The sequence below is a fragment of the Macaca fascicularis genome, chromosome 16, assembly GCF_037993035.2.
Source record: "Macaca fascicularis isolate 582-1 chromosome 16, T2T-MFA8v1.1".
NCBI classification, from domain to species: domain Eukaryota; kingdom Metazoa; phylum Chordata; class Mammalia; order Primates; family Cercopithecidae; genus Macaca; species Macaca fascicularis.
The window spans coordinates 36,035,441-36,054,240 of record NC_088390.1 but is presented as its reverse complement, the minus strand read 5'-3'; the positions used below and the strand labels follow the sequence as shown (position 1 = coordinate 36,054,240).

At 39.1% G+C, this 18,800-nt stretch overlaps 1 protein-coding gene across 14 annotated transcripts in view; it reads right to left on the bottom strand.

The window, feature by feature from the left end:
• Nucleotides 1-327: 327 nt before the first annotated feature.
• Nucleotides 328-18,800, bottom strand: part of GOSR1 (golgi SNAP receptor complex member 1) — a 52,785-nt gene continuing 34,312 nt past the window's right edge. For 5 of the 14 annotated variants that reach the window (XM_065531163.1, XM_065531164.1, XM_015438137.3 and 2 more), the window contains exons 7-9: nucleotides 15,965-15,994; nucleotides 6,862-6,944; nucleotides 328-4,608 (exon numbers count right to left, since the gene is read on the bottom strand). In XM_065531163.1, coding sequence (XP_065387235.1) covers nucleotides 4,484-4,608; nucleotides 6,862-6,944; nucleotides 15,965-15,994 — 238 coding nt within the window. In that variant the 3' untranslated portion in view covers nucleotides 328-4,483. Of the gene's footprint in view, nucleotides 4,696-5,255; nucleotides 6,460-6,861; nucleotides 6,945-15,964; nucleotides 15,995-18,800 lie in introns of those variants that run through there. The other 9 variants (XM_074018947.1, XM_045375200.2, XM_074018945.1 and 6 more) reach the window with 6 other exon arrangements.

Here is an 18,800-nt window from a genome sequence, read left to right as displayed (position 1 = left end):
CCTCCTGCCTCGGCCTCTCAAACTGCTGGGATTACAGGTGTGAGCCACTGCACCCAGCCAAATTCTACAATTTTAGATTCCCGTCATGCCTCCTGAAGTTTCAAGTTGATAAGAGATTCCCCTTCACTTCTAGGGCTAAAATACTAGTGGACTGTTCATATGATGGTTTCTGAATGACACGTGACAGCTTTTCAGCACCTGTATTATTTCATCCTGGGTTTCAGGACATCATGAGAAACACTTATCAACACCAAAGATATCATAATCTCTATCCCCAAACTACCTTGATGGTTACTGTTTCAATATAAACAACCACAAATGCAATCATTTAGATTTCTAATTTATTATTAAATTACATACCAAAGCTTCTTCTATACAGTCAGAAAATGCACATTTAGATGAGAACAAAAATTAAGTACAAATACAATAAAATTGGTTCCAAGAAGCTATTTTAAAAGCAAAAACTTACAAAGTGCATTTGGAAAATAATAGGTTTTAAAAATCTGTATTGGCATTTTTTCAAGAGGAAACATCTTCCATCACAGGAAAGTCTAGTTGGAATTGATTTTCCTCCTCCTTAAGAGCTAACAGGGTGGGAATGGATGCAAACACTTGATATTAAAGTGAGCTCTCAGGTACAGAGAAAACGAGAAAGATCCCTCAAGACCATGCATGGTTCAGCTTTGGGCTTCTTATCCACTAAACTCCTCAAAATTTACTTGCTCCTCCCTCAGTTTCTTTTTGCCTACAAAACCTAAGAGTACGCAGGTTTATAAAGGAAGAAACAAGATTAGTTTATTAAGACCGTGATGAAAAGTTCTGCATCTTTTTGGAGACCAGGGTAAACAACCCTTAACCTAACAGGAGAGTGGAACACAATGATTCTAACTTTCTGAGCAGAATCCATTTGTTCTTTAGTTACATTTGCCATAAAATTCACTGTAACACTAGACATGGCCAGTTATTCCCAACAACTTAAATCTTCCAAGTTAGAAAACTCAATCCATTTCCAAAAATCGTACCTGACAAATGATCAAATGAGGTATCAGAAACCAAAAGGCTAGTCCAGTTCTTTAAAGTCATTTTCATCAGGTTGAGATCACTAACAGTGAAACAGAAAATTAATAGTGGGAATGCAAACCCAAGGTGCCTGAATTCCATAGAGGCCAAGAGCCACTGCATCGAAAGGCTCAGTATCTTTTACTATTCGGATGTATTCACACTCAGTATGAAAGAGCTAAAGTATTATTTGGTTCCGGGTATAAGGATTTTGCCCTCATGGTATCTCCTCTCATCACCTGTCTCCATTTTCTTTCATGCCTGATCTGAGTACCAGGCAGTACAGAAAAAGACAGGGGAATCATAGAGAAGGAAAGCCCCTTTCTAAAATGAGAGAGAGAAAAGGTGAGCAATGCAGATTACAGGGAGTCCTCCAGCATCATTAATAAGAATTGACAAGAATGTAGAGATTGCCAGGATAGATGAGCTAAAGCACTTGGATCTGAGTTTGAACTTGAGTGGTGAATTCATTAAACATTTTTACTAGAGTCATCAGTACACATTAAAACAAAATGTCAGAAATACGTCTTTTGGAATTTCCTGCCTTTTCATTGCCATGTCTTTTTTCTTTTCTTTTCTTTTTTTTTTTTTTGAAACAGGGTCTTACTCTGTCATCCAGGCTGCAGTGCAGTGGTGCAATCATGGCTCACTGAAGGCTTGAACTCCTGGGCTCAAGTGATCCTCTGGCCTCAGCCTCAGTAGCTGTGAGCTAGGACACAGGCACTCCCCATCATGCCAGGCTAATCTTTTAATTTTTTTTGTAGAGACAGAGTCTTGCTATGTTGACCAGGCTGGTCTCAAACTCCTGGCCTCAAACGATCCGCCTGCCTTGGCCTCCCAAAGTGCTAAGATTACAGGCGTGAGTCACTGCACCCAGCCCTATTGTCATGGTTTTTCCTATTTTTTCAGTGAAATGAAAAGTTTTGAGTGGTTACTTAAAAGGATCAAAAAGGAAAGATTCATTATAGTAAGACAATAGTTGAGGGGGCATAACTTCCCCTAAGAGGCAACATATGGATCCAGAAGTAAAAAATTCCTTCTGACCTCCTGGCTGAGACTAGCATTAACAAGTAACTAACTGTTAGCCTCTGAATCTGGCAACTGGTCCATCAGGAGGACAGCAAAAAAGGAGAGAAAGCCAAGGTGGTTCAACAAAAAAGTTAAATGACATGGAGCTAAAAGAGCTCAAATCCCTTCATGGGATCCACATGGAGCCCCTTCCTGTGGACACACACCTCTCTTCCCTTGCTGGAGGTTTCTTTCTGCAAAGAAACCCTAAGAGGAAAAAGCACTGGCCTAGCTGTCTACATGTGGCCCTTGGTCATCTCACTATGGGCTGCTGCATGGGGAGGTTAGTCAGACCTATCTGACACCAACATCTACACCAAGCCTTTAACTTCCTTGGAAGAACCGGTTTATTTTTAAAAAGAAAATAACCAACTTAATTCCATTACTTCACATAAGCAAAACCCTAATGGAAAGGCCCATCAGCCATCAACCTGGTTTGTTTGCTTGGCTGCAGTGAGCTAGACTAGCTTGTGTCCCAGTTCACTCTCACACAATCAGCTTTAATGAATGCAACAAAGAATCAGACCAGTAAAAAAGACTGGTAGTATAATTAAATAAATAACTTTATTTATGATACTTCAGATTTTATAAATGTCAACTACATAGCAAAGCCCCATAAATTCTAACCGAGACACAACCACCAATCAAGGCCCTTTGAAAAATCAAAGATAATAAAGTGTCAGGGGAGAAAAGTTTTGTTCTCCCAACAGAGAATTTAATCCATGAACTTACTTCCCTGATCCTTTAAGGTTCACAATGGGAAAACTTTTCTTTTAAGGGTACCCTGAATCGATGAACAGTCAATCAACCCATATTTAGAAAAATAAACCCCATAGTTAAGAAAAATATATCAAATGCCCTTCACACCCATAATGTAACAAAACTTTGACACCAAAATGAAAAACTTCTCAGTCTCTGTACCAAACCAGGTGTTAGTCCACCCATGAGCAAGTTCACCTGAATAACAGCATCTATATACCATGATGTAGCTGAGAACTACATGCTGATATCCTTTTATTCCCTGTGGCTCGGACTGAAGCCAATACTATGAATACCACAGTGAATTCCAATAGTGAAGAGCAGCAGTGTAGATGCTGGAAGTCTACAAACCAGGCTGTAGTTCAGTAAGACAAGTCATGAATTTACAGAAACTAAGAAATGGTTAACTCAGAAATAATTCTGGTGGCTGGTTTAAAATCTGTCACTGTCCAGGGATGGTAACAGAACACAGGGGCAGAGACAGATTCTGCCACATGCACCCTCAACAGTGAAACCATTCTCCAGATGTTGGGAAATGCTTACCAGATTTGGAATGAACAGATTTTCACAGAACACGGGACTCCTGGTACATCAGGCAGTAGTCCTTAAACTTTTGCCCATACATTGTGGAGCATTTACAAATGGAATTCTCTGGACAGTGAGCCCTCAATGCCTTTTTATATGTGGCTTTTTGAATAGATCACATTAGAAACTGAGCAGTTCCCTTCCTCAGTTACCAGTGTCACTGCTGGTATGATGAGGAGCAGTGGGCGCACTGACGGACACTGGCGATTCGTTTCTTTTATCCTAGTGGAACTGAGATTTCACTTCTTTTCAGTAGAAAATATTAATCCAAGGGAAGAATTTTTTAAAAATGGAAACAATGACTGGTGCCTTAAATACGAGACTGTCATTCTTGATGTTTTTCCAGCAATACAATTAACCCCAGTGTACTTGTAATTTAAAAGAAAAAAAAAGACAGTTTTACAGTGATCTCCATTTCAGACAACCTCAAACGTGCTGAAGTTGGTCCAACAGCATCTCAAAGAATCTATGAAAAACAGAATTTTCCTGAAATATCAACAGAGTTGAGGAGACAGAGTAGAAATCTATAGCACAGATTATCGAGAAAGAACTTGCGATTTCTCATTATGAGTGTAAAATAAGAGGACAAGAATTATTTTTATTCACAATCCAATCTGGTGGCTAAAAGAAAAGCAGTCTTTGGATGTAGAAACCTGGTTTTCTAAAGAGCCCAGCTGTAAGACTCGGCTTGTTATCAGGCTTCAACACTATCACGGAAACACAGAAAACTCTGTTTTTGATTGGTTTACTTGCCTCCTAGGAGACAAAAGCAACTGAAAACCTTTTTGGTGTTTTTTAATTAAAAACAGAAAAATGTGTTAGAAAAGACAGCACAGAAAAACTGTGGCTTCAGCTCAACCTGACCATGTCACAGAGTCCATCACTGTCAGCCTTGCATTCATCCTGCTGGTCAGGCTAATTATCAAGACAGTCAACTTCTCCCTCAGACGTTTCCTTATTCCAGACCAGGGCGTGAAAGTGGTGGTTGTCAAGAGTCCCTGCAGATGTCCCATCAATGGAACGCATACAGCAGCAACAGGATGGTACAGATCCCAATAACACCCCCTAGGATGAGCGAGTCCCGCCGCTTCCTCAGGTTGATCCTCTGGATCAGGCTGTTTACAGCAGGAAAACGATCTTTGGGAAATCTTTATTAAGGTCATATTTGGAAGAAGCCTCTCCGGCAAAAGTCGCAGGAATCACAAAAATAGAGATCAGCAGTGTCTAGAAACAGTGATGAAAGGCATAGGGGAAGAAACTCATACCAAGGGAATCTTTAGCAGATGCACTTGCCCAAACTGGGAATGTGCTGCGGCTCAAGGCCCCTAATCAATACATATCTCCCAGTCTTGTGTGTAACACAAATAAGAATAATAACACAGAGGGAGAAGAAAAGGATGATAACAGTTCCCAAGCACTGAGGGTTTACTGCCAGGCTGCAGGACAGGGTGGGAGCCAGCGTGGCCAGGAATGGAGGAGCTCTGGCAGGGAGGCACAGTTAGAGCCAGCTCCCATCGCCACCACCGTCCATTTCCCTCCCTTTCCTCATTTTCATTCTCTGTCTCTTTTTTCCTCTTCTCTTAGGAGACTGGGGAGTTCTGCCTGAGTGTTTGAAGATACCTGATCCTTTCCTGCCTTGGATTCAGGCAATTCGTGGGAACCAACCCTAGGGTCTATATAATCAGACACTGGTGAATTATTAACATTTTCAAAGTTACTTCGCAGCAGAAGGCAGATACAGGAGGAAAGTGAACTAAACTTTAGCCCTGACTAACCCACACCCATTTTGTTTGATTTTTTTTTTTTTTCTAAACACACACTCTTTTGGAATAACTGTGAAATTCCTGTGTGACTAATTTGTATGAGGTGCTATGCTAGGTTCCGGTATACTACTTTGTCTTAAGAGAACTTAGTGTTGGGCTGGGCAAGGTGGCTCACACCTATAATCCCAGCACTTTGGGAGGCCGAGGCTGAACGATTGCTTGAGCCTAGGAGTTTGAGACTCACCTGGGCAACATGGTGAAACCCCGTCCCTATAAAATATACAAAAATTAGCCAGGCGTGGTGGCACACGTCTGTAGTCCCAGCTACTCGGAAGGCTGAGGCAGGAGGATTGCATGAACCTGGGAGATTGGAGGTCGCAGTGAGCTGAGATCGTGCCACTGTACTCAGCCTGGATGGGTAACAGGGTGAGACTCTGTCTCAAAAAAAAAAAAAAAAGAGAGAAAGAACTTATGGGAGAGATGCGTACAGAGTAGCAGAGAAGAGGTCACAAAGAAGACTGGTGGTAAATTCTAATGAACAATTGAGAAAGGCTTTAGTGTTTTAAATCACCAGCTATCTGACTCACACTTCTATTCCAAAGTTTCAAAAGTTTCACTAAATACAAACTCTTATATTCACTAATTAGCTTTTGCTCTGGCTGGCAATCGAGTTCACAGTTTAGTAGAATGAGATAATGTCTATAACAGCACTCTGTAAATTTTATAGCCCTATCTAAAATGTGATTTTGGACATGTGGTTTTATACTCAGGGTGACACGGGAAGAACAAAATTCACAGCAGACTGGGGAATAACGGCACACATCAGGATAGTCTTTTCCTTAGGCAAAGACATATCAAACTAAAAGTGACCTTAAATTATCTAGGACTACAAGATACTCAGCTTTTGAAAATTCTAGGTACCTTCCCCTTTGGCAGTTGGGAAGGAAAGCTTTTTTTGCCTAGAAGGCTTGTCTTTTCAGAGGTTCGCTGAATCAAATGACTCAGAGTGTCAGGCTTTTCTGGTTCCCTAGTGGGTTTCTGGGAAGTAGTAATAATCCTATTTAAAATGGAAAACTGAAACATGTTAAAGTAGAGGTTACAACAAACAAGTGGAGAATGTATCCCAGAATTCAGCCTGTATAAACTCTGTCAGTAGCTACAGCTCATCTGCACGGGTGGCTGTCTCCTTCCTTCCCCGTTCCAAGCATCTGCCACTGACTTATCTCTAAATGGGAAAAATAACAAAGAAAAGGCATATAATTTATCATGTTTAGGTAAGAATAATGTATACTGTGGAGTTCTAACATGAATTTAAAAGCTTTCTAAAATGTGAAAGAATTTGGTGAATAATTTTTAAATTCACATTTATAATTTTTAAATTCACATTTATAATTTTTTTCTTCTACATCTAGTAGTAAGAAACTTCTGAGGTGCAGTCTTTTAGGAACAGTACTAAAGAGCATAAACTTTCACAAAGTAGGAATGCACAGTATATTCATATTATGCAATTACTGATAGGCTCTACTGCTACTGAGTGATGGCAACCTGCCCCCTATAAAAAGCACACACAGACACTTCTCCCCTCTACCCTCAAAACACAGAAACTGCGAACATTTAAAAAGGATACTGGCCAAAGTGTTCATTTTGCTGTGAATTGACTTCAACATTCCTCTCTGTGAAGTCATATTTTCTTTTGTTGCCATAGCAATGCTGCAAGGGGAAAAAGAGATGACAAATAACCATTTAAGATTATCCTGCCTGGAACCATCATGCCCTTAAAAGTGAAAGAAAACTACAGTGAACAACATCATCTTAGAAAGCACTGTGCCAGAAAATAAGGGGAAAAAAATCACTTCCCAAGCCACTTTCCCACTGTGCTTTTTCCAAATGACTCCACTCTTCTGGTATCTTTTTATACAAGGCAGTAGGCCACTTCCTATGTTTGCTTCAAAATAACAAACAAGATAAGACATAAACAGACAAATCACATATTACAAACGCTTCTTAAAATTTAAAGTTTAAAAACTTTAAAAAGTTTAAAAAGAATTTAAAAAGAGACCAGCTACTAAAATATCTTTAATCAGGAAAAACTGTTGAAAGGGAATTATAAAAATAGAAAAGAAATATAAAATATCATAAAATATGCATATACAACCAGCCCTTAATTTATGAAGAGATTAGGTTCCAAAATTCTACTTGAGAACCAACTAGGCATGCATGCAACATTATGCTGAGTTTCCAAGATGGCTGACAAAGGTCACAGATTCATTAAACGTGGCTAAAACAGCTGGGTGTGGTGGCTCATGTCTGTAATCCCAGCACTTTGGGAGAGCGAGGTGGGAGGATCACTTGAGCCCAAAAGTTCGAGACCATCCTGGGCAATGTGGTGAAATCCCATCTCTACCAAAATACAAAAATTAGCTAGACATGGTGGTGTGTGCCTGTAGTCCCAGCTACTAGGGAGGCTGAGGTAAGAGGATCAATTGAGCCCAGGAGGGGGAGGCTAGAGCAAGCTGTGATGGAGCCACGGCACTCTAGCCTGAATAACGGAGCAAGACCCTGTCTCAAAAAAAAGAAAAGATTAAGAGAAAAGAAAAAGTCATTTTTGTAGAACACAGTCTCTTCCATGTGACTATCTTGATGTCCTGTTTAAAAGACACTTGAGTTAATATCCTTTTTGGGGGTGGCAGGGGGCAGACAGGGTCCTGCTCTGTCACCTAGACTGGAGCCCAGTGGTGTGATTGTGGCTACTGCAGCCTTGACTTCCTGGGCTCAAGCAATCCTCCCACCTCAGCCTCCTGAGTAGCTGGGACTACAGGCATGTGCCATCATGGCTGGCTAATTTTTTTTTTTTTTTTAAATTTTTAAATTATCTGTAGAGATAGGGTCTCCCTATGTTGCCCACACTGGTCTCAAAACTCCTGGGCTCAAGCTATCCTCCTACCTCCGCCTACCAAAGTGCTGGAGTTATAGGTGTAAGCCACCAAGCCTGGCCCTAAGTTAATATCATTTTGCTATCACTTCCAGGATTATTCATTTCCCATAGTCTTATCTCTCTGGACATTAGTCATAGAGGGCAGGGTCAGTATCCACTTTGATATGTAACACACAGAGAGTGCTTTGCATGTTGACATTATAAATAGCAACAGAAAATGAAATGCTATTGAGCAATTTTGAAAATTTTTTTAAAAAAAATCAAGAGATTGAGATTTGGGGAAGATGATGGTGAGAGTATAAGTTCCTGACTTGACCTTTGGCCCATTTCCTCCATAGAGTAGCACAAGAACAAAAGCAGACACACTGGGGAGGGTCCATCTGAGGCCCCAAGTTCCCTTGAGATCTCCAGGGAAGAAAGCCAGGTGGAAGGCTATACTCTCTCAAGTGAAGAGAGAACCAGGGAACTGACAGCAGGGAAGCTTAGATTTTTCTTCAAGGCAAAAATCTTTCTTGAGGCAAAGACCTAGGGCTTCATTACTTCCTGAGGAACCCAGACAGTGGAAGACAATGGATCTGCATATACAGGGGTTGCAGTGAAACTGCTCCCAGGCACTGCAGCTGGGAAAGGACTGCTACATGCAGCCACAAAGACGACAAGCAGAGAGCCGAGAGTCTTGTAGCTTGTGTGATGCCCAGCCCCTAAGGGGAAGAGCTGCTGGGCTTTGCCCAGTGATGGATGCATCACTACCTGGTATGACACTGCTTAAGAGGCTCTCATAGCTGGACCTATCTGGGAGCTGAGTGAACACATTTTTGGCCAGGTGAGGTCTCACAGAGTAAACCACCATGCATCTTACTGAAGGGAAATCCTAGAGGTAGTATTCTAAACAAATGACACATGAATCAAAACTTGAATTGCAAGATTTGAGATGGCAAAAGAGAAACAAAATTGGGTAAGGAGATATACACAGGTTGAGCATCCCTAATCTGAAAATCAGAAATCCCCAAGACTTCTGATCCCAAGTATTTTGGATAAGCGACATTCAATCTGTAAAAGAATATTTATTGAAAAACTTTTGGAATAGTAAAAAACGAACAACAGCAGCAAAAAGACCTCCCCAAAAAAATCCCCCAAAATTGGAAGGAACATTCAAACAGTATGTTGTGTAAGATACATAACTGTCACTTAACACAAGTTACTTCAGAGGTTAAGAATGGAGGGGTACTACCAGGAGACTGACTTTTCCTTCATCCATTTTAGTATTATTTAAGTTGTTACGATAAGAATATTTTGATAATATATAAATGTACTTTGATAATGTATAAATGTCTAATAAAAATGAAAAGAACATTAGAAAAATCCTATCTGAGAGATTAAGAAATGTTAATAACAAGTGAAGGTACACACACACACACACACACACACACACACACACACAATTAACATGGACATGCTAGGATTTAGATCACTTTCAACTGAAATCACAGGCAGTGATTATACAATATTTAGTTATTTAAAAAAATGAGTTAGGGCCAGGCGCGGTGGCTCATGCCTGTAATCCCAGCACTTTGGGAAGCTGAGGCAGGTGGATAACTTGAGGCCAAGGAGTCCAAGACCAGCCTGGCCAACATAGTGAAACCTTGTCTCTACTAAAAATACAAAAATTAGTCAGGCATGGTGGTGAGTGCCTGTAATCCCAGCTACTGGGAGGTTGAGGGCAGAGAATCACTTGAAGCTCAGGAGACGGAGGTTGTAGTGAGCCGAGATCGTGACACTGCACTCCAGCTTGGGTAACAGCGCAGACTCGGTCTCAAACAAAACAAAACAAACAGTAGTATTTCTATTAACTTGAAGGGATGTTTATAACATATTGAGTGATTAAAGCAAGCCACAGAATGTATAGAATATGAATCCTCTAATATTTTCAGAAACAAACATCTTTGGAGATGTTAGTATGACAGTGAAAAAGGTATCAGAAAGTTACACAACTGTCAGTTAATGCAAATTGCTTCAGGGGTTAAGAATGGAGGGGTACTACCAGGAGATTGACTTTTTCTTTATCCATTTTAGTATTATTTAAGTTGTTACAATAAGAACACTATACTTCTATAATATACAATATACAAGTGTCTAATAGGCACTCCAGCCTGGGCCAGAGTGAGACTCCGTCTCAAAAAAAAAAAAAAGAAAAAGAAAAAGGAAAAGAACATTAGAAAAATTCCACTTAAGAAATGTTAAATAACATTTGAAGCTACATACACACACACACACACACACACACACACACAATTAATATGGACATACTAGGATTTGGATCACTTTCAACTGAAATCACAGGCAGTATCTCTGCAAATTTAGAAAATGAAAAGTCCTAGAGAATATTACAGTTCTTCCGGGGTCCTGATTTCCCATGTGTTCTAATGCTGACAATCCCACCTTCCCAATACTTTTAGGCCTATTCCAGAAAAATATCTGTTCATGTGGAAATATTATGGTCTGGTCTTTTTAAATGACATTTCAGAATAAAGAAATGTAATTGGGTAAAACCAAAACAAACATACAAACAAACAAAAAAAACACATTAGCAGCTCCAAATCCACCACTGTGATTCACCTCAATAAAATTACGAGTCAAGCAATGATTTTAAAAAGTTTTCCACAGATCTTGGAAAAGGTCAAGAATTGAAGGGATCAGTCTCTCTGAGGGAAGAACTGTGGAGTAGGGTTAAAAATGGAGATTTGGGCCGGGCACGGTGGCTCACGCCTGTAATCCCAGCACTTTGGGAGGCCGAGGCGGGCGGATCACAAGGTCAGCAGATTGAGACCATCCTGGCTAACACGGTGAAACCCCATCTCTACTAAAAAATACAAAAAATTAGCCAGGTGTGGTGGCGGGCGCCTGTAGTCCCAGCTACTTGGGAGGCTGAAGCAGGAGAATGGCGTGAACCTGGGAGGCGGAGCTTGCAGTGAGCAGAGATGGCGCCACTACACTCTAGCCTGGTCCACAGAGCAAGCCACCGTCTCATGAAAAAAAAAAGATTTGTAGAAATTTGCACAACGAGCTGCCATACCCCACAATTGCCTTCCCTAACCCATGCAGCTAGGTGGCTGTCCCCAGTCCAGCAGAAGACCTAGCCCAGGAGAAGAGACATAGAGGTCTAGCAATTTGAGGTCCCCAGTGAAACAGCCAGGTCCGCCTAATCATGCACGGTGAGGCCTAACACTCAACAAGGGTCACCATCCTGTGCTCACAGGATGAGCTTCCCAACACACATTCTTTTCACAACATGGAGAAACACCATATCTACAGAAAAATAAAAAATAAAAAAAAAAAATTGCTGGGCATGGTGGTGTGTGCCAGTAGTCCTGGCTATTCAGAATGCTAAGGTGGGAGGATTGCTTGAGCCCAGGAGGTCAAGGCTGCAGTGAGCCATGATCATGCCACTGCACTCCAGTCTGGGTAATAGCAATGAGTGATTGGAAGCTCATCCTCTTTTGGAGTCACACCCTTAAATATGAAGGAACAGCCAATACTCACCAGATGTGTGAGGAGATAACATAAAAGACAGAGTTCAAATAAAACCACCCAGCAAACAGAAAAGTGAGGCTGAGCAAACAGGGGCAATAAACGAAGCTCAAGAAACTCTAAAATAAAATTATATTTAATGTTTTTAGAGAGATAAAAGATTATTACATCCACAACGCATACACATAAATGTGTGTATCTGTCTCTCAGGAAAGAGCTCATGTAAATTAAATGAAGAGCTGATATAAAAATGTAATAGAAGAATTGGAAGGAGAAATTCAGTAAATCTCCCAGAATGTTAAACAAAAAGATCAATAGAAAACAGAGAAAAGGTAAGAAAGGATCAATTCACAAGGCTCAACACTTAACCTTTTTAATATTTTTTTGAATGAAACAACAGAGAAAGAAGAGTGAAGAAAATGATAAAGAATGTAAGACAATTTCCAAGAACTGAAGATGAGTTTCCAGATTGTAAGAGTTCACTCAATGTCCAGAGCATTGGACTGGAAAAGATGCATGCCACTGTGTCCAGCCTGGACTTTAGAAGCAATTCTGGAAACAATGCCTTTAAAAATTTCAAAATTATTTCCAACTCAGAATTCTATCTTGGTTAAGTTAAATAATGAATCAAGAATATGAGCAGAATAAAGACATTTTGGATGTGGGCAGTCCAAAACAATTTACCTCCTGTTCTTTCTCAGGAAGTTACTAAGGACGTGGTTCAGCATAATAAGGGAATAAAGTAAGAAAGTGGAGGCACTAATCCCAAGAAGTAGGTAATCCAATAGAGGAAATTATTTTAGGATAATGGAGGAAGGACATCTAGGACCATAGCAATGTTGGAGGTGTAGAGAATCACCAGTCAAGATTAGAGCAGAAGGAGGGAGCAATGTCAACCGCACAATACACTGAATTTTTGATCCCCAAATGAAAGGAACACAAAAGAGCTTAACAAACAACTTCCTTTGCATCATTTAGTTCTTATTCATAATTTTTCAGTTTGAGAGATTATGACAAAATATGATACACTGAAAATGTGGTTGTTTTGTAAAAAAATTTATAAGGTATTACAAGTAGATACTATAGTCTTGTATAAAGTAACAGCTTTCAAACCTACACTGGCCCATATATCAATCTTTGAATGATATATGCCTCTGTTTGTTATTATATATTATTATTTTTTTGAGACAGGGTCTCACTGTGCCATGCAGGTGGGGCTGCAGTAGCACCATCACGGCAGCCTTGACCTCATGCATGCAAGTGCTCCTCCTGCCTCAGCCTCCCAAGTGGCTGGCTTACAGATGTGCACCACCATGCCTGGCTTTTTAAAAACAACTTTGTAAAGATGGGGTCTCACTATGTTGCTCCGGCTGATCTCGAGTTTCTGGCCTCAAGCAGTCCTCCCGCCTCAGCCTCTCAAAGTGTTAGGATTATAGGCGTGGGCCACCATGCTGGGCCTGCTTCTGTTTTTTAAACTGGAACTATCACCATTTCCTGTATACTTTGACTCACAAGTGGACAGAGGTTAAAAATAATTTCTGCAAAGGACTTTGTATTCCTTTGGGAATAGATATCATCACTATACATTATGTTAACTTGTTGAAGAAGCATGATTTCCAGTACCACAAAGTATATCTAGACATACTTTCCCATCTCATTTCATGACTTACAGTCAAGCAGAACGAAATCTAGGCTGTTATTTCAAGGGTCAAATAGTTAGAAGCAAAATATAAGCTCTAAATAATATATAATGCTTTTAAAATGATAAATCATTGATATGCTTATGGGAACTTCAACTTTCTTACCTCTTACCTATTCTGTGAACTGAACTCAGTCACGTTTTTTTCAACAACAGATAATACAAGTCATACATTTAAAGGTTAGAAATAAATATATAAATATTAAAAATGCTAGCTCTTTTCAATAACTTGTTGTCAAAGTCTATATTCAGTTACTCACATAGTTTTAAAATGTATCTCTAAAAGGAAAAGGTGAATTTTTCCATATGGAATATGCAAAAATATTACTTGACACAAATTTTACATTCTTCATAAGAAATCATAACTAGCTTTATACTCAGTGAAACTTTTCTTGTAATGCCTATCACATTTTGAAGCAAGGGAAAATACTGAAATAAAAGACCTTCTAATAACAAGTTTTTTAACTAGCAAAATAATGGTAACAATTCAATGGTTCTCAATTGTTCCTTTTCTTTTTTGTCCTATGAGGTACCCCAAGTTTTATACTCATATTATCAGCCCTTAAATAGGCCAGTGCTGAAGTGGAAGCTTAATTAAGGCAGCCTGGCCCTAGAAGAGAAGGCAGAAAGAAAGGGAAATAAAGAAAAAAAGAAAAAGGATTATTGGGAAACTTTAAGTAAATAATTCCTGGCAAAATGTGATCAGATCTCATGTGCTGATGAAAAGGAAAAAGTTACAAGGAAGATACTTCAGTCAACATTAGGCAATTCTGTGAAAACTTTCTTCAAGTGGAAGGCTCAGCACATACAATTTAAACAAAAATTCAAGACACAATAATGGCTTATTGTTATAAAAGATTATAATGTATTAAGATTATTAATGATGGAAAATATTCTAATCCATTGAATAAAGAATCCATGAAGCCATACAAAAGAAACAGATATTTAGGAAAATGAAAAATACTTAGGAGTGAAGAGGATCAATACATCTTAAACTTTGTAGAAGTTGGGTAAAGGGTATATAGGACTTCTTTGCACTACTGAAATTTTTCTGAAATCTGAAATGATATCAAAATAAAAAGCTAAAAAAGAAAGGAGTGGTATTAATAATATAGTTACCATTTACAAATTACCTAGTATTAGATCAGGCATTTTCTTCACATTATCCTTAACGGTCTTACAGGTAAGTATTATCATCAATACTGTATTTTTAAACAGATAAGAAAATGAAAGTTCCAAGAAGTTAAAGTAAATTATCTAAAGAACAGAGATCTAAGATCTAATAAACAGCACAGGCAGGTTCCAAGCCAAATCAGACCCGAAACCTTGTATTCTTTCTACAATGTGGTAAATATAGCAGTGGTTTAGATAGAGCTCTGTTTCTAGAGTTAGACTAAGACTGAAGGATCTGAATCCTTAATACTATTTACTAGTCATGTGACCACAGACTAATTACTTAATTTCTTTTTTGTTTTGGAAATAGTTCCTAATGATTCATGTCTATCTAATGGGTTATTGAGAAAATTAAATAAAATAATGCAGGCAAAGTACTTTTAGCACAGGCCCAATATCCGTGGTCAGAATACAATTGTGGCTGGGTGCGGCGGCTCACACCTGTAATCCCTGCACTTTAGGAGGCCAAGGCGGGCAGATCACCTGAGGTCAGGAGTTCGAGACCAGACTGGCCAACATGATGAAACCCTGTCACTACTAAAACTACAAAAAATTAGCCGGGCATGGTGGCACACACCTGAAATCCCAGCTACTCAGGAGCCTGAGGCAGGAGAATCACTTGAACCTGGGAGGCGAGGGATGCAGTGAGCCGAGATGGCACCACTGCATTCCAGCCTGGGCAACAAGAGTGAAACTCTATCTTAAAAAAAAAAATATATATATATATATATATACACACACACACACACACACACATATACAAACACACACACACACATTTGTTATTGTCATGTACTTTGATTTACCTTTCCTGAAAACCAATGCTTTACATATTGGTGAATTCTAGAGCACAGAGACTGTATCTAGTTAATGTTCTTTTTTACTGTCATAAAATAGATATTTTAAAATTCATCAAACCTAGAAAGCTAAGTAGTTCAAAACAACAAATAAACGTCCCTTAACTTAAGCAAGAAACTAGTTCAAGGTTATTACAGATACTATGAACTATTACTGCAGATTTTTTGCAGGTGCTATAACAGAAAAGTCTATATGAATGGCATAAAATTATTTATCAAATTATGCTTAAAATCGCTTTCCTTTAAAAAGTGAGAATAAAAAGATTGAGATTGAAAATATTAAATATAAATTAATTGGAAAAATTAACTTAAGCAAAACAACTTAAAGTAACTATAGAAATATACTTGGGTGTCAAACATCTCTTACAAGGGAAGGACACAGTAAAAATTTAATCTTTAAGGAGGATAAATGAACTTTAACTCTGATCTGTTCATTAAAATGTTTTTTATTTAATTCTAAAACAGCTGTAACACTGTTCATTAAATTTATGTGCAAACAAACAAAAACCAACAAAGCAAAACAAAAACTTATTCCTACCTTATTGTCTCTTCTATCAGACGATCTGAGCTGCAAATAAAAAGAAAATTCAAATTCTGAATTTACTAAATGAACACTTAAAACCTGTATTAATTTTTCTACATCTATAGATAAACTTTTTAGTCATTTATGTATACAGAATGTCTAGCTTTTTGAAAGCATCTGGGGAAAATTCTGGACTCTAATTTTTTTTTTTTTTTTTTTTTTTTTTAAAGACAAGAGTCTCGCTCTGTTGCCTGGGCTGGAATGCAGTGGTGTAATCTCAACTCACTGCAACCTCCGCCTCCTGGGTTCAAGTAATTCTCCTGCCTCAGCCTCCCAAGTAGCTGGGATTACAGGCGCCTGCCACCATGCCTGGCTAATTTTTGTATTTGTAGTAGAGATGGGGGTTTCCATGTTGGCCAGGCTGGTCTCAAACTCCTGACCTCAGGTAATCTGCCCAACTCGGCCTCCCAAAGGGCTGAGATTACAGATGTGATCCACCATGGCTGGCCTGGACTTTGAAATAAATTTAATTTCATTCGCATACAATATATATAATTTCCATCTTATGAGCAGGCATGGTGGCTCATGCCGGTAATTCCAGCACTTTGGGAGGCCAGTGCAGGTGGATCATTTGAGGGCAGGAGTTCGAGACCAGCCTGGCCAACATGGTGAAACCCTGTCTCTATCAAAAATACAAAAATTAGCTGGGTATGCTAATGTGTGCCTGTAGTCCCAGCTATTCAATAGGCTGAGGCACAAGAACTGCTTGAACCTGGGAGGCATAGGTTGCAGTGAGCCGAGACCATCGTGCCACTGCACTCCAGCCTGGGCCATAGAACGAGACTCTGTCTCAAAAAAACTCCAAACAAATAATTTCTATCTTACTTTTGCTAGCTTAAATCGATTTTTTCCACAGAGATACCTGATAATTAAAGTTGGAACAGTTTTAATGACAGCATAAAGAAATGAACTTTCTCTTTAAATAGCTCAAAGTTGTCACTATCATCTATTCAGAACTTAAGAATTAGAACCAACTTGTTGAGATCGGATAGGCAAATATAATTCTGATGTCTGTAAATAGTAAATATTTACACCTTAATGTTTATTTCTTTTTTGGGAAACAGGTTTGTTTTTTTTTTTTTTTTTTTTTGAAACTAAAACAAATTTCAGACTTTAGAATTCAAGAATATTAATAAAGATACCAAATACACCTTTCATCTGTAAATTGTTTCCCTTTATGCAGCACACATTGGAAAGAAAGAAACAAACAAAGCCATTTTAGGGATAAATGAATAGGTAAAGTTTGGTGAAGGGCTCGCTTTACAGCAGAAGTAGGAAAACAAACTTCCAGACATCTGTATCCACTTGGCATAGAGTAAGGTACACAGTAGGCACTCAAATAAATATTTGCATGTATTTTTCCAACTACTTATTTCCAAAATAATTTCTAAGTTCATGCTACAAAGCAGTAAGTCAAGGTTTCATTATAAAGTAGTGGACTAGGTCATCTAAATTATTGCATATATTAGGGAACAAACGAGCTTTAAAAAGTCATAAATACCAGCCGGGCGCAGTGGCACACGCCTGTAATCTCAGAGCTTTGGGAGGCCAAGGCAGGTGGACCATGAGGTCAGCAGTTCTTGACCAGCCTGGCCAACACAGTGAAACCCCGTCTCTACTGAAAATACAAAAATTAACTGGGGGTGATGGTAGGTGCTTTTAATCCTAGCTACTTGGGAGGCTGAGGCAGGAGAATCGCTTGAACCCGGGAGGCGGAGGTTGCATTGAGCCGAGATTGCGCCACTGCACTCCAGACTGGGCGACAAGCTAGACTACGTCTCGGGGCGGGGGAGGCAGGGAAGTCATAAATAGCATATATAAATCCTGTTATTAAAAATTTCAAAAATTACAAAGATGGTAGTGAAAGACAGACTATGTGGCTATTTAAATGCTGAATCTACCACTTACTAGTTATTCGACACAAGGCAAGTTTCTCCGTGCCCCAGTTTTCTCATCTGTAAACTGGCAAGGATCATAAAACCTACTTGTTCAAATAAAGGGGTTTGTAAAGATAGTGATTGGATCAATACCTCGCATATAGTAAGTGTCAAGTATTTTTTGCTATTAGTTTCTCAATAACTACAGATGGTAAATCTAAGCATAAAATTGATATAAATTTCCAGATAAACTCACTATTCTGATGAAATCTACGATTACTAAGTATGCACTTACTCTTCTAACAAACACATATAGAAGCACCCCTGGAGGGTATTGGGTCAGAAGGTGGCTACAAAGATATGGCACTAACCTGCCAAGATCTTACAATGAAGACTGACAAGACACATGCCAAAAGGCATCTGGTGAACTGGTCACAAGGTCACAACAGAGAAAGACCCTGTCTCAAAACAAAACAAAAAAACTCCACACATACACAACATTTATTAAGTTCACCCTCTTCTATCAGTGAGGTTGTAAACAATTACAAGAGTAACATCAAGGATCACTGATCACCATAACAGATAAGATAATAATGAAAACATCTAAAATACTGTTACCAAAATGTAACACAGAGACATGAAGTGAGCATATGCTGTTAGAAAAACGGCAAGACTTGCTTGACACAGGATTGTCACCAACCTTCCATTTGTAAAAAATAATATCTGCAAAGTGCAATAAAGCAAAGCACAATAAAATCTGGTAGGCCCCGTACATGACATTTCTTTGTATTATTACTGTTTTTCCTTGTAGAGATGGGGTCTCACCGTCACCCAGGCTCGAGTGCAGTGGCACCATCACAGCTCCCTGCAACTTTGAACTCCTGAGCTTCAAGCGATCCTCCTGCCTCAGCCTC